The 16084-nt window shown below is 43.9% G+C and overlaps 1 protein-coding gene across 1 annotated transcript in view; it reads left to right on the plus strand.

Annotated features, from left to right (window-relative positions):
* Positions 1-16084, plus strand: part of LOC120541377 (proprotein convertase subtilisin/kexin type 5) — a 91700-nt gene that overhangs the window by 27507 nt on the left and 48109 nt on the right. Inside the window, exons 5-6 of the mRNA XM_039772941.1 lie at positions 4599-4744; positions 9608-9802. Of these exons, the coding sequence (XP_039628875.1) occupies positions 4599-4744; positions 9608-9802 (341 nt within the window). The remainder of the gene's footprint in view (positions 1-4598; positions 4745-9607; positions 9803-16084) is intronic.

Genomic DNA, 16084 nt, shown 5'->3' on the forward strand with positions numbered 1-16084 from the left:
TTTCTAAAAATATGGCAATATCTAATTCAGTGGTTTTCAACCTGTGGGGCGGACCCCCCTAGGGGGGCACGAAGTAACAAAAATGGGGGCATGAAAATGTGAAAAAAAGAAAACAAGAATCGAAAATATGAAAAATACATCTATTGAAACCAAAACAAATTAACTTAAACTACATTCTGATACTAGAAAAATAAATATAGAGTTAGATAAATGTCGATAAAAGTTAAGTAGGCATAATAAAATATGCATATATGATATATCATTAATTAAAAAAGAACAAATTGGTATTAGTGGGATCCTTTCAAAAAAATGTTTAGGGGGGTGCGATTAAAACTGTTATGAAAACTCGGGTCACAAATACTTAAAGGTTGAGAAACGCTGGTCTAATTAATCAAATCTTAGAATATCATTTATATCAGGGAAATGACTTTCTCCTACCTTTGTTGTTTTTAAAGACTTGCTGTTGGCTCTCCTCTTTTTCTCTCGGGCGGGGGCTGATTTCTGGTTTGTTAAGTTCGACTTGATTGTATGGAATGTTGTTTTCTTTAAAATAAAATCAATCTAAAAAAACCTGAATCCTTATGTGAACAAAACACAAAAATACAACATGTTAATATAAAATAATGCACTTATCACTGAAATCTTTTATTTTACCTAAATGATAGAGTAGTTTACGGCAATCATTTGTATGGCTCAAGTCAAGGCATGTTGTCGTGGGATCAGTTTACATTTAGCTCCCTTGAAGAATTTCAGCGACGCCTCATTGAGTTACTCTTGATGTTCTTTGTGCTGAAACAGTTCACTGATTTGACTGATTACAGTTTCCCTCTACTCACCTTCAACAATTGTTTCAAAGTTTCTTGGGGAAGTTTCCCTTTGTTCATTTCCCACCAGTCTAGTGATTTGGCTTCTGTATGCCATCTAACAAACTGGAATTTTCAAGAGCAAGGATTGAAAATGTGACAGCTGTGAAGACCATTTTAACTCCTGCGGTACGTGTCCCGTAGCTTTTAACATTGTGCTGTCTGATGTGTCAGAAATGTGTTTGTCATCTGCTTAATTCATTTTGATTCATTTTTGAATTTTAATGATTTTTATCTGCAGTGGACTGGCACCCTGCCGGGGATTTGTTCCTGCCTTGCACCCTGTGTTGGCTGGGATTGGCTCCAGCAGACCCCCGTGACCCTGTAGTTAGGATATAGCGGGTTGGATAATGGATGGATGGGTGATTTTTATTTTTGTGCCATACCCATTGTGCTCTTTGGCCGGCCAAATACCCCCAGGCTGCCAGATGGAGCCCTCCCTGCAGTATGGAGGTGCCCCGAAGACCAGCAGGGAGTCATGGACTATGTAGTTTTTATACACGACCCTGCTGGATACCACAGGGGCCGCAAGAGGGAGCTGCAGGGAGGACCGAAGACTCATTTGTGCCCTATAACCCAGAAGTGCGTCAAAGGAAGAGCGACGTGCTTCCGGGGTGAGGAAGAAGGACTCGTACCTGACATGGAAGTGATGAAGAATCACGTGGACTGGGGATTGGGAACACTTCCAGATCAGGAAGGATAAAAGGACTGTGGGAGCTCCCAGACGGCGAGCTGAGCTGGGTGGAAGGGTGACGATGTGTCTGGGAGTCAGAGGATTGGTTTATTGTTATTGGTTGTTTATTTATATGAGTATAGTGGAGGAGACGGTGCTTTGTGCACTGTGGCATAAAAATAAAGTCATCATTTGGACTTTTCCCTGGTGTCTGGAGTCGTGGACAGGGGTTCAAAGGAGCGATAGCGCCCCCTCTCTGTCACACCATCTATCAATCTATCTATCTTTACATATATACTGTATATCGTAAGAGAATAGACAGACAATGATAAAGAGAGTTGAGGCACCATCCTGGTGACCTGATATAATCGAAATTTTAAAAAAATGAATAATAATTATGGAGACGTCTTTCCAGACACAAGTTCTCAACTGAACTGCCTCAAGATGGCTGATCTTTCAGTCTTAAGACCTTCTGGTAGGAAGAGGCAAGTGCAGGTGGATGGACACCACCAGTGACATCAATAATGTTATAACAGAGGGAGAAAGAAAAAAGGCATTAGGACATAGTGCCAACTTCTTGAGCTGGGGTGTCGAACTCCAGTCCTGGAGGGCTGCAGTAACTGCAGGTTTTCATTCTAACCGTCTTCTAAATTAGTGACCAGTTTTTGCTACTAATGAACTTCTTTTCCCTCAGTTTTAATTCACTTGACTCAGGCCCCTTAGTTGTTTCTTTTTCCTTAATTAGCAACCAAAACAATAATGAGACAAGAAACAAGCCGCCACATGACCAGCTCACCTGTGTCCATCACACAATATCTGAAAATAAAGAAAGGTGAAGGTCTCAGTAAGGTTGATCTCTCAGGTCACTAAAACATTTTGACGATGTTCTTAGAAAAAACAGAAAATCAACAGTTTTGGAAATGTCTGCTGTGGCAGAATGACAGCAGCAACAAGCTGTGGAATTAAATAACAAGTTTAATTCCATCCATCCATTATCCAACCTGCCATATCCTATGGCGTTATTTCAGTGCCACTATTCTGAGCACACGTAAAAAAATATTGAGCGCACGTAAAAAAAAGATTGCAAGTCCAAGTGTTGCATTTTGAAGAGAAATTTATTTTGAGCGTACAAAAGCTGAATTTGAGTGAACAAAATTCATTGCTGCGTGCAAAAAATGTATTTCAGTGTTTGCGCTTATCCATATACACACACACAATAGCACCCCTCTCGCTCAGTTTTTCATTTAAGCTTGCTCGCAATGTGTTGCTAGCGCTCACAACATTCTCTGCGGCGCTCAACTCTCTGTACACCGTTATAAGTGTGCCACAAAACCAACCAATCACAGACTTGGTTTCAAAAATTCTGATTGGCTCTTACGGTCTCCAATCAGCTCGCTAGCTGCTGCATTCCGGACACCGGAAACACTGTCCACTCAGCCTCGCTTCTTGCAGATAGAGGGAGTTTTGATTTACTGTGCAGCCAAAGAAGAGATGGCAGAATCAAATAATGGCTCCAATAATACTACACCACAGTATCAGGTGAGTTTAATTGAGTTTAGCTGGATTTAGCTACATTTCGGACTGTTTCCGGAATGCAGCAGCTAGCGAGCTGATTGGAGACCGTAAGAGCCAATCAGAATTTTTGAAACCAAGTCTGTGATTGGTTGGTTTTGTGGCACACTTATAACGGTGTACAGAGAGTTGAGCGCTTGCAGCAGAGAATGTTGTGAGCGCAACACATTGCGAGCAAGCGCAAATGAAAAACTGAGCGAGAGGGGGTGCTATTGTGTGTGTGTATATGGATAAGTGCAAACACTGAAATACATTTTTTGCACGCAGCAATGAATTTTGTTCACTCAAATTCAGCTTTTGTACGCTCAAAATAAATTTCTCCTCAAAATGCAACACTTGCACTTGCAATATTTTTTTACGTGCGCTCAGAATAGTGGCACTGAAATAACACCATAATATCCTAACCACAGGGTCACGGGGGTCTGCTGAAGCCAATCCCAGCCAACACAGGGCGCAAGGCAGGAAATAAACCACGGGCAGGGCGTCAGCCCACCTCAGACGAATAGAATTACCAGCAAGAACCGGCTTCTCGTTACGTAAGTGATTGGAGTGTAACTGGTTGGAGTTTGAAGCCCCAATTTAGCTGGTCACTTGTCAGCTCATTTCACGTCTCATTTCTGTTTGCCTGTCATTTCATGAAGAAAAGAATCGAGTCAGAGCACAGGGCTATTAAAATGAAGGGAAAAGAAATGAATTAGCATTGAAACCTGGTCACTGATTGGAAAAGTGTTAGAATGAAAACCTGCAGCCACTGCGGCCCTCCAGGCCTGGAGTTCGACACCCCTGCTCTAGAGCATTAGGGAATTACGATTATCAGAAATAGTAACAAAAGGACAAATAGACTACTGAGATTTGGGGCACCTTCCCCAAAGCAACAAAATGTTTCAAAGAAAAACACAATAACATCTTTCCAGACGTGAGCCCTGAGCCAGACTGACTCCATGATGGCATCAGCCCTGGTTATGAGGTGTGTGAGGAGGAAAAATGAGCTACCTGCTTCCAATATGGGGTCTTGTTCAGAAAGTGGATGCCACTTGAGACGGTCTTCCCCTTACCCAAACACTAACCTTAAGGTCAATAAAATAGGTCCCTGATGTTAAGTCACTATTTTAGGGCTAAAATGATAACAGAAATGTGAAACCTACTTATATACCTGATCTTAATTATTGTGAAACAACCAAGTGGCGTCTGCTGTCTGAACAAGAGCCCAAATCTGTAACCAGCCATTTTAATAGGTACAGTCCCCCTGTTCAACTGCTCGTTAACGCAAGGACTTAATCAGCCAATCACGTGGCGGCAACTCAACGAGGCAAACTACAAAGTGAGATTCTGGCAGCGCGACTTCCTTAATCCACATGCATTAGGGATGATGGAGGAAAAACCCACACAGGCACAGAGATGTGTAAAGCTAAAGCACCTCATAGTAAAATAATTACAAAGAAAGCATAAAGTAACACTTAATGTCTTCCATTTGTTTCTGTCTAATGTAGGTACAGACAACAGTGCCGCCACCGCTGCCCACAGAAGACCTATGAAGATAATGAAAGACACATGTGCTTTGCATGTCCAAAACACTGCAACGATTGCAGAGGAGAAACACAATGTTTTTCTTGCCAGGATGGCTACTATTTAAGTGGTGAGGACAATTTAATTGATGTCAACCTGCATCTATCGTTACCTTCAAAATAGTCTCTTTAATTCTGGTTGAAGTGGCACAGCTAGGACAGGGTGGGTGGATATGTAGCTAAAGAAGTGGTCACGGGTCAAATTGGTGTCATTTGCCACCGCATTACCAGCTCATTGTGTGACCTCGAGCAAATCATGCCACCCAACTGCCCTCTAAGTGTAAGAATTTGCATTTCTGACAACAGCAACATTTACTTCTATAGCACATTTTCATAAAAACAGTGTAGCTCAAAGTGCTTTACAAAATATCAAAGAAGTAATTACATTCAAAGAACTACAAATTAAAATTAGATAAGAACAATAATGCATTAATAGTACATTAAAATAGGAAATGCACACTTACATAAAACAGATATATAACTGAGAGAAATCCACTTTCCAACCCGCTGAATCCGAACACAGGGTCACGGGAGTCTGCTGAAGCCAATCCCAGCCAACACAGGGCACAAGGCAGGAACCAATCCCGGGCAGATTGCCAACCCACCGCAGGACACACGCAAACACACCAAGCACACACTAATTTAGAATCACCAATCCACCTAGCCTGCATGTCTTTGGACTGTGGGAGGAAAACGGAGCACCAGGAAGAAACCCACGCAGACACGGGGAGAACATGCAAACCAACTGAGAGAAATACAATCCTTAAATAAAGAATTGTAATTTTATTATTCTCTAAATGTCAGGACAAGGACAAGGTCAGTTGGCCAGTGCAGAGAGAAGTAAAATAAATAAATAAATAATAAAAGCTGGAGAAAAACATCCATCCATCCATTATCCAACCCGCTAAATCCCAACAACAGGGTCACGGGGGTCTGCTGGAGCCATTCCCAGCCAACAAAGGGCTCAAGGCAGGAACAAATCCCAAGCAGGGTGCCAGCCCACTGCAGGGCACACACACATCAAGCACACACTAGGGACAATTGAGGATCACCAATGCACCTAACCTGCATGTCTTTGGGAAGAAACCCACGCAGACACGAGGAGAACATGCAAACTCCACGCAGGGAGGACCCGGGAAGCGAACCCAGGTCGCCTAACTGCAAGGCAGCAGTGCTACCCACTGCGCCACCGGGTCACCCTATAGAAAAACAAAAAAATCCAAAATCTCCCGGGGTTCCACAGTTTAAAGTTACAAATCAAATAATTTAGATATTGTGTTAAAGTTCACATTACAGAGTTTCAATTAAGGGGATTTGCAAACATTTTGGTCACACCAACACTTTTTCTACACCATTTCAGGTCATTGTAATGTTTTGCACAATTGGCATCCCAGGTGGGTTTCATTGCTTCAAAAGTGTTGTGATGTAAGATTTTGCATATAACTTGATACATATTTTGTATATCTTTATTTGTATTTTAGGCAAAGCAATGTAATATTAGTGTTACATTAGTGAGAAGCATTCATGTTTACCCTCCCTCCCCATTTACGACTGAGTCTCTTTGAATTTTACGGCAGAGTTGGGGGAAGTGTTTGACACAAATGTTTCTCTGCTAGAGTCTTTCAACCCCCGCAAGAAAGCCAGGCTGTACTTTAACATATGGTTTGGGGTGCAGGTGTTAAGATGTTCTATTCGCCCATTGGTCTGAGGTATGGCTGTTTGGAATTGGCTTGTCTCAGAGGCCTTTAAGTACTATGACACCCTATTGGCTCTAGGGGTCGGACAGAACATCTATAAATGTATTTGTTTAACCTCACACTATCTCTCTTACTAACCTCTGATGATGAAGAAGCATCACTCTCTTACTAACAACTGATGAAGACCATCACACCATGAACTGACAAGAACAACACAATGAAGAGCACAGCTCGACAGCCATATGTGGCTAAAAGCTGACCACAAATGATGCCTTAACTAGAGACATTAAGTAACAAACAAATCTGTGTGTCGCCTGAAACTACACATCACCATTTATCAGGTTGCATGGTTGCCAATATTCAAATGTACTTTGCATTTTGTTATTATTTATGAATATTATCAATAATACATTATTTTATGTGTAACTTAACTCCTGCTTGTCTTTTTACTACATCTAATTTCGTGAGGTTATAGATATTGAAGGGAAGGTGGGGATAAGTTATATACAATAATACCTTATAAACAGTACTAAGTCTGTGAGATTAGGCAACATCTTAATAATACAAAGTGGAAAGTAGAGCAATATATTACTCTACCAAGATAAAATAAGAGACCTCGGTTTGCTTCTACCCTTTGGAGTCTCTAGCTGCCATTGTTCGACATGAGGATAAGGGCTGTGTCAATGAAAGTCAAAGAAGCCATTATGAGGCTGAAAAGCAAGAAGAGAACCATTCAAGGCTTCGGTAAAACCTTAGGATGACCGAAATCAACTGTCTGGAATATCATGAAGAAGAAAGAATGCACTGGTGGGTTCAGTAATTACAAAGGGACTCATAGGTCAAGTAAGACCTCCACTGAGCATGACAAAAGAATCCTCAAGAAAAAGCCCCCAACTCCGCCCTTCAGGGGGCAGATGTGCATGTGAGAAACGACTATCAGCAGAAGACTTCAGGAATTGAAACACAGAGGCCACACTGCAAGATGCCAGATAGCCAGATGGAGGAAATGAACTTTCAAGAGCCTGTAGAATTCTGGAGAAAGGTCTTTGACAAAATGAGCCTGTTTGGGAACCTGAGATGAAAAGGAACTGACCAGGATCCAAAGCATACCACCTCATCTGCTGGTGGCAGTTGCACAGTTTTTTTCTTAATTTACCTGGTGATGTCTGTGAATTGCAGACTTCAAGCTGTCATTGCATGCAAAGGATGTGCGACAAAGCTCTAAATATGGCTGCTTTAATAGACCTGCCATTGCTGTGTTCCAAACATTATGGAGCCGTGAAATGGGAGAGGACCATGTAAGAACAACATCTATAACATTTATTTCTATAGCACGTTTTCATACAAACAATGTAGCTCAAAGTGCTTTACAAGATGAAAAAAAAAATTTACAAACAATAAAAATATAAAAAAATGAAGATTAGGCAATATTAAATAACAAAGAATAAAGTAAGGTCTGAATGGCAGGGAGGACAGAAAAAAATAACAAAATCTTCAGGGGTTCTGAGGCCACAAGACCACCTGGCCAGCCCCCACTGGGCATTCTACCTATCATAAATGATCTCAATCAATCCTCATGGCTTTCTGGCTTCACATGGAAGAATTAGATGATGATGGTGGAAATCTGTCCTTCGATCCATCAATGTAGGGACAGCATGGTGCCCTGATCAGGTGGTGCTGGCACCGAATGCCACCACAGAAAACTGGAAAAAGGACAATAGAGAAAGTAGGGGTCAGTACAGATTGCAGAGCCATAATAGAAATGATAATTCATTGCATATACAAAATATCAGGGTTATACTAAAAATGAAGCTATGAGAAAGCCATATTAAAATAATGCATTTTTAGTAGTTTTTTAAAGTGCTCCACTGTATTAGCCTGGTGAATTTCTATCGGTCAGCTATTCCAGATTTTAGGTGCCTAACAGCAGAAGGTCGCCTCACCACTTAGAAAAAATGTTGTGTGACTGAAATGCAAATCCCCTTAAATAAAAGTCTGCAATGTACATTTTAATCTCATCTGAATTGTTTGATTTGTAATTTTAAACTGTGGAGCAGAGGGGGAAATCAAAAATAAAATGTGTCTTTGTCCCAAACATTATGGAGGGCACTGCAGATAGGGTTTTTCTAATGTTCTAATATTCATACACTCCGGCTCTCCATGATACTACAATTGAGTCGGACTGGTCAGAAAATGAATGGATGAACATTTCGTAACAGAATAATTGCGAATGAGACAGATCAAAGTATACTTTTACTAGCTGTGCTACCCATCTAAGATGGGCTGATTCTAAATAATAAAGGTGCCATCTGTTGGAGTGGCAAATGCCATACATTTGTCTCTGTTATGTGCCTTTTGGTATGGGATTCGTAAAAGCCGCGTTAATGTTTGTGATGCGCCGTCTGTTGGAATGACAAAGGTAATGCATTTCCCTCGGTTATAGGCCATTTGGCATGGGATTAGTAAAAGCAGTGCTAATATTTGTGATGTGCCATCTGTTGGAATGACCAATGCCTCTGTTAAATATCATTTAGAATGGGAGTCGTATAAACAGTGTTAATATTTGTGCTGCTCCATCCACTGGAAAGACAAATATAATGCATTTTATTATTTAAAAATATTTGATGCGCCGTCTCTTGGAATGACAGAAATGCAGCAATCAGACAGACCCGCAGACACATATCCTTTTATTAATGTGGATAATCTGTAATTTTGTGATGAATACTCTTCTATGTTGTGAGGGACTGGTGGTCCTTCTAAGGCTTGCTCCTGCTTTGCCCCCAATGATCCTGAATTAGATTGGGTGGGTTTAACAATTGGTGAACCTATCAATGTTGCCGTCTTCTAGTGATCATCAGATAAATATTTCAATAATACAACAAATTTTTCTGAAAAGATGAATTTACTTCTGCAGTACAGCAGTGTGTATAAAGGGAATTCTAATGATTTCTGAATTCAGACTTGCGACTGATGTTTAGATAAACTCTGGCCAATGAAAGCTATGAACTGGATTAAATGGATCAGATAACGTTACATTATTTGCATTTGATATTGCTTTTTATTTTTAGTAAATGATTAAATTACAGTATAAGTGTCAAAAGGTTGATTTAATTATATTATTGTCTACCTTTTAAATGTTTATTAAGTAGAGAGTCTGTGATAAACCTCTATAGGACATTTTGCATGCTTTGGGATTTTCATTAGTTAATCCTACTTTATCCACATCCTCGCCCGCAGATGGAATCTGTGTGGACCAATGTCCGAATGGCACCTATGAGGACTCAAACAGCTGGCGTTGCGAGTCCTGCCACAGTTCCTGCCAAACCTGCAACGGACCCCTGGCACGAGACTGTCGAGTTTGTCCGGATGGAAATATGCCAATTTACGGCCAGTGCCCTTCTGTGAGCTGCAAGGAGGGACAGTATCTGGAGGGTAGGTTCTCTTGATTCTCGATTCTGGAACCCTTTATATTGGGAAGAACATAATAACTTAAATGTACTTCAATATAAACTTTGCATATAACCTGTCATATTGATGCCCTTTGCTCTTATTTTCATTTATATTATTTGGAGAAAACATCATTCCATACAATTGTGTCAAACTTATCAAACCATAATGCTTTGCTATTTTTAATGCCACCCTACTCAAATAGACTCAAAGCACGTTTTCAGTTTTTTGAAGTGCAGGGTAATGGAAAGCTGGGAGCCGTGGCAACTTCAATGGGCGTGAGGCACGACACCATCCGTGAGAACATTCTGGACCACCACACCTAAATGTGCACACATAACTAATCAACATGATTGGGTGGTTTCCTGCCCCACTGGGATATTTTTAAATCCATCACCATTTAAAACAAATCAGGAGTGGTCTCTCCTCGACTGTCTTGTATACCCAGATATCGGGATGGATATTTGAGAAGTAAACCACAAGACGATGATTATATTTTTATATTATGTACGTTAAAGAACCATCAACAACAAATGAAATCAAATTAAAAATATATTGAACAATTGTTATAAAAGTAAAGTTGAATAAATCAGACTCTGCAGCCATGATAATTTTATTTTGGTGAACAGTTCAGGCAAATTACCACTTTCAGTAAGTGGAAGTGGGTCAAAAGTTGCAAGGGACTTTAGAAATGTGTGTAATGTAATATATGTATGCAAGATTTCATGTATGCAAAGCAAAAATGTCTTAAATGTATTTGTATTACTATATGAGCATCAAATGGAAAATTACGATTGTCTTGAAAACCGAGAAAAAACAATTCTAAGAATGTGGTGCCTTACCATAATATAATGTGAAATTATCAAATTTTTTATGTTTTTGGGGAAACGTTTCGAGTTAAGTATCACTTCTGGTTGGCAGAAATAGCTCAAAAGTTTTGTACCTAATACTTGTAAGCAAAATTTGATTGACTTAAGTGAAAGTGTACTCAAGTTATCGTGTTTACACACACAGACACACACACGCACACGCACACGCACACAGACACAGACACTCAGGCATAATTCCAAAAATTGTATTTTCAGACTCAGGGAGGCCTAAAACATTGAGATTCATCAAAATCTCGAAATCAAATTTTTGGACGATTATAATACTTACCCTATACAGTAACCCCTCGCTATATCGCGCTTCGACTTGTGCGGCTTCACTCGATCGGGTATTTTATATGTAAGCATATCTAAATATATAACACCGATTTTTCGTTGCTTCGCGGGTTTCTGCGGACAATGTGTCTTTTTACTTCCTGTACGTGCTTCCTCAGTTGGTTTGCCCAGTTGATTTCATACAAGGGATGCTATTGGCGGATGGCTGAGAAGCTAACCAATCAGAGCACGCAATTAAGTTTCTGTGTGCTGATTGGCTCAGCAATGGAGCGCCGAATTTGAATGCGCTGTGTTAACCAGGAAGTCTCGTCTCGCTCATTCAGCATCAACGTGTTTTGCTGTGCAAAGAGTTAACTTTTGTGCTCTTTTGTGTTTATCTTTCTGCGTAGTCAAGCCCTTCGTTATGGCCCCAAAACGATCTGTCTATCGCAATGGCTGTAACATATGTGATATCAGAGACGCTCGATATCTTTAAAATAATATTTAGGTTTTACTGTATATAAGCACTCCTCCTTGAACCGTCACCTTATCGTGGTGGAGGGGTTTGCGTGTCCCAATGATCCTAGGAGCTATGTTGTCCGGGGCTTTATGCCCCTGGTAGGGCCACCCAAGGCAAACTGGTCCTAGGTGAGGGATGAGACAAAGAGCGGTTCAACAAACCTCCAATGATGTAAAACTTTGGACGACGCTTTCCCTTGCCGGACGCTGGTCACCGGGTCCCCCCTCTGGAGCCAGGCCTGGAGGTGGGGCTCGATGGCGAGCGCCTGGTGGCCGGGCCCTGCACCCATGGGGCTCGGCCGGGCACAGCCCGAAGAGGTAACGTGGGTCCTCCTCCCCATGGGCTCACCACCTATGGGAGGGGCCAAGGAGGTTGGGTGCAGTGTGAGTTGGGTGGTGGCGAGGCGGGACCTTGGCGGTCTGATCCTCGGCTACAGAAACTGGCTCTTGGGACGTGGAATGTCACCTCTCTGAAGGGGAAGGAGCCTGAGCTAGTGCGAGGTCGAGAGGTTCCGGCTAGATATAGTCGGACTCACCTCGACGCACAGCTTGGACTCTGGAACCAATCTCCTTGAGAGGGGCTGGACTCTCTACCACTCTGGAGTTGCCCCGTGAGAGCGCCGAGCAGGTGTGGGCATACTTATTGCCCCCACTGGAGCCTGTGCATTGGGGTTTACCCCGTGGACGAGAGGGTGGCCTCCCTCCGCCGGGTGGGGAAGGGTCCTGACTGTTGTTTGTGCGTATGCCAACAGCAGTTTGGAGTATCCACCCTTTTGGAGTCTCTGGAGGGGTTGCTAGAGGGCATACCTTCTGGGATTCCCTCGTTTTGCTGGGAGACTTCAATGCTCACGTGGGCAATGACAGTGAGACCTTGGGAGGAATGGCCCCGATCTGAACCCGAGCGGTGTTTTGTTATTGGACTTCTGTGCTCGCCATGGATTGTCCATAACGAACACCATGTTCAAGCATAAGGGTGTTCATATGTGCACTTGGCACCAGGACACCCTAGGCCTCAGGTCGATGATCGACTTTGTGGTCGTGTCGTCGGACTTGCGGCCATATGTCTTGGACACTCGGGTGAAGAGAGGGGCGGAGCTGTCAACTGATCACCACCTGGTGGTGAGTTGGCTTCGATGGTGGGGGAAGATGCGGTCAGACCTGGTAGGCCCAAACGTGTTGTGAGGGTCTGCTGGGAACGGCTGGCAGAGTCCCCTGTCAGAAGTAGCTTCAACTCCCACCTCCGCAGAACTTCAACCACGCCCCGAGGGAGGTGGGGACATTGAGTCCAATGGGCCATGTTCCGTGCCTCTATTGTTGAGGCGGCTGACCGGAGCTGTGGCCGCAAGGTGGTCGGTGCCTGTCGTGGCGGCAATCCCGAACCCGTTGGTGGACACCGCGTGAGGGATGCCGTCAAGCTGAAGAAGGAGTCCTATAGGACTTTTTGTCCTGTGGGTCTCTGGAGGCAGCTGATAGGTACCGCAGGCCAAGCGGAACGCTGCTTCGGTTGTTGCTGAGGCAAAACTCGGGCATGGGAGGAGTTTGGAGAGGCCATGGAGAACACTTTGGACGGCTTCGAGGAGATTCTGGTCCACCGTCCGGCGCCTCAGGAGGGGAAGCAGTGCAGTGTCAACACCGTATATGGTGGGGATGGTGCGCTGCTGACCTCACTTCGACGTTGGGGTCGGTGGGAGGAGTACTTGAAGCCCTCCTCAATCCCACTAACATGCCTTCCAATGAGGAAGCAGAGCCTGGGGACTCTGAGGTGGGCTCTCCCATCTCTGGGACTGAAGTCACCGAGGTGGTCAAAAACTCCTTGGTGGCAGGGCCCCGGGTGGATGAGATCGCCGGAGTTCCTTAAGGCTCTGGATGTTGTAGGACTGTCTTGGTTGACACGCCTCTGCAACATCGCATGGACATCGGGACAGTGCCTCTGGATTGGCAGACCGGGGTGGTGGTCCCCCTCTTTAAAAAGGGGGACCGGAGGGTGTGTTCCAACTATAGAGGGATCACACTCCTCAGCCTCCCTGGAAAAGTCTATTCGGGGGTTCTGGAGAGGAGGGTCCGTCGGATAGTCGAACCTCGGATTCAGGAGGAACAGTGTGGTTTTCGTCCTGGTCGCGAACAGTGGACCAGCTCTTCACCCTTAGCAGAGTCCTGGAGGGTGCATGGGAGTTTGCCCGACCGGTCTACATGTGTTTTGTGGACTTGGAAAAGGCATTCGACCGTGTCCCTCGGGAATCCTGTGGGGGTGCTCGGGAGTATGGGGTACCGGACCCCTGATAAGAGCTGTTCGGTCTCTGTACAACCGTGTCAGAGCTTGGTCCGCATTGCCGCAGTAAGTCGAGCCCGCTTCCAGTGAGAGTTGGACTCCGCCAGGGCTGCCCTTTGTCACCATTCTGTTCATAACTTTTATGGACAGAATTTCTAGGCGCAGCCAGGGTGTTGAAGGGGTCCGTTTGGTGGACTCAGGATTGGGTCACTGCTTTTGCAGATGATGTTGTCCTGTTTGCTTCATCAGGCCGTGATCTTCAGCTCTCTGGATCGGTTCGCAGCTGAGTGTGAAGCGGCTGGGATGAGAATCAGCACCTCCAAATCCGAGAGCATGGTCCTCAACCGGAAAAGGGTGGAGTGCCCTCTCAGGGTTGGAGGAGAGATCCTGCCCCAAGTGGAGGAGTTCAAGTATCTCGGGGTCTTGTTCACGAGTGAGGGAAGAATGGAGCGTGAGATCGACAGGCGGATCGGTGCGGCATCTGCAGTGATGCGGGCTCTGCATCGGTCTGTCGTGGTGAAAAGGAGCTGAGCCGTAAGGCAAAGCTCTCAATTTACCAGTCGATCTACGCTCCTACCCTCACCTATGGTCATGAGCTATGGGTAGTGACCAAAGAACAGATCGCTAATACAAGCGGCTGAAATGAGTTTCCTCCGCAGGGTGTCTGGGCTTTCCCTTAAAGATAGGGTGAGAAGCTCAGTCATCCGGGAGGGGCTCAGAGTAGAGCCGCTGCTCCTCCGCATCGAGAGGAGTCAGATGAGGTGGCTCGGGCATCTGATCAGGATGCCTCCTGGACGCCTCCCTGGTGAGGTGTTCCGGGCACGTCCAACCGGGAGGAGGCCCCGGGGAAGACCCAGGACACGCTGGAGGGACTATGTCTCCCGGCTGGCCTGGGAACGCCTTTGGGATTCTCCCGGAAGAGCTGGAAGAAGTGGCCGGGAGAGGGAAGTCTGGGCCTCTCTGCTTAAGCTGCTACCCCCGCGACCCAACCTCGGATAAGCGGAAGAGAATGGATGGATGGATGGATGTATATAAGCAGTGTGTTTACATACATAATTTCAACAAATCTTACCAAATTTCTAAGAGAATACAAAGGGTTTATGCTCTATAACTGTGCGGGAAATGTTTATAAGAGTGTGGGAGAGTTTATAAGGGCTTACAATATATAAAAATAACCATATGAACATATGGTTTCTACTTCGTGGATTTTCACCTTTCACAAGGGGTTCTGGAACGCAAACCCCGTGATAAAGGAGGGATCACTGTATTTCGTATACGAGAAAATAAAAAAAATAGCTTGGGTGTGAATTTTTAATTTTGGTCTTCTTTTCTTGAAAATGTCTATCTTCTGTGCAAGGTATTTTCTGTAAAAATGAAAATGGAAATTATAAAATGAAAATGCAATCTCTCTTTTGCGTTTTGAAGCTGTCATTACCAACAAGTATTCAATAAATGTCAGTAAGCGTGTTCAATACTTATTCCCTGGGTCATTCTACTTTATTACACATAACTTAATTTATAGTCTTATTTGTTTTGATTTCTTTGCATGTGTGAATTACTTGGGTTGTTGCTGACATCTGGTGAGAATTTCACGCCAATAGCCCCATTAGAAAAATATTTATGGAGAAAAAACATTGACGCGTTCAATACCTCTTTATCATGCAGTATTTTATTAGTTCAAGCTGGTTCAGCTATGACCGTAGTCTCCCTGACACCTTGAACAGTTTCTTTGCACGCTTTGATGCATCTAGCAGTAGGGAGACTGTATAGGGTGGTCCAGATCTAATTATGCAATTTTCATTATGCTATAACTTATTAAGTTTATTACATAGAAAATCACCCGAAAAATCCCAGACCATCGAGAAATGTGCGAACTGACGACATAAATAATCGTCTTTGCACCAAACTGGAATTGTCCCCGCATTAATCAAAGTCATCCAGACGATCTGGATCTGCATAATTAGATCTGGACCATCCTGCACATCTCCCTTGGCTTGAGGAGCAGCATCAGCCTATAGTCCTGCAACTACACAAAGTGAGGTCCACCCTGAAAAGGATCAACACCAACAAAGCTGCAGGACCGGACAAGGTGTCGGGTAAGACACTCAATATATGTGCTGATCAATTGGCAGGAGTCTTTCTGGACATTTTCAACCTGTCTCTACAACTTGCAATGATCCCTGTCTGCCTCAAATCCTCCACTATTGTGCCAGAGCCTAAAAAATCAGCGGTCACCTGCCCTGTGGCTCTGACCCCAGTAATAATGAAGTGCTTTGAGAGAATCCTCCTAAAGTACATCAAGGATGCCATCCCTGCTGGATTTGACAACCATCAGTT

The sequence above is a fragment of the Polypterus senegalus genome, chromosome 12 (assembly GCF_016835505.1).
Source record: "Polypterus senegalus isolate Bchr_013 chromosome 12, ASM1683550v1, whole genome shotgun sequence".
Taxonomy (NCBI): Eukaryota; Metazoa; Chordata; class Cladistia; order Polypteriformes; family Polypteridae; genus Polypterus; species Polypterus senegalus.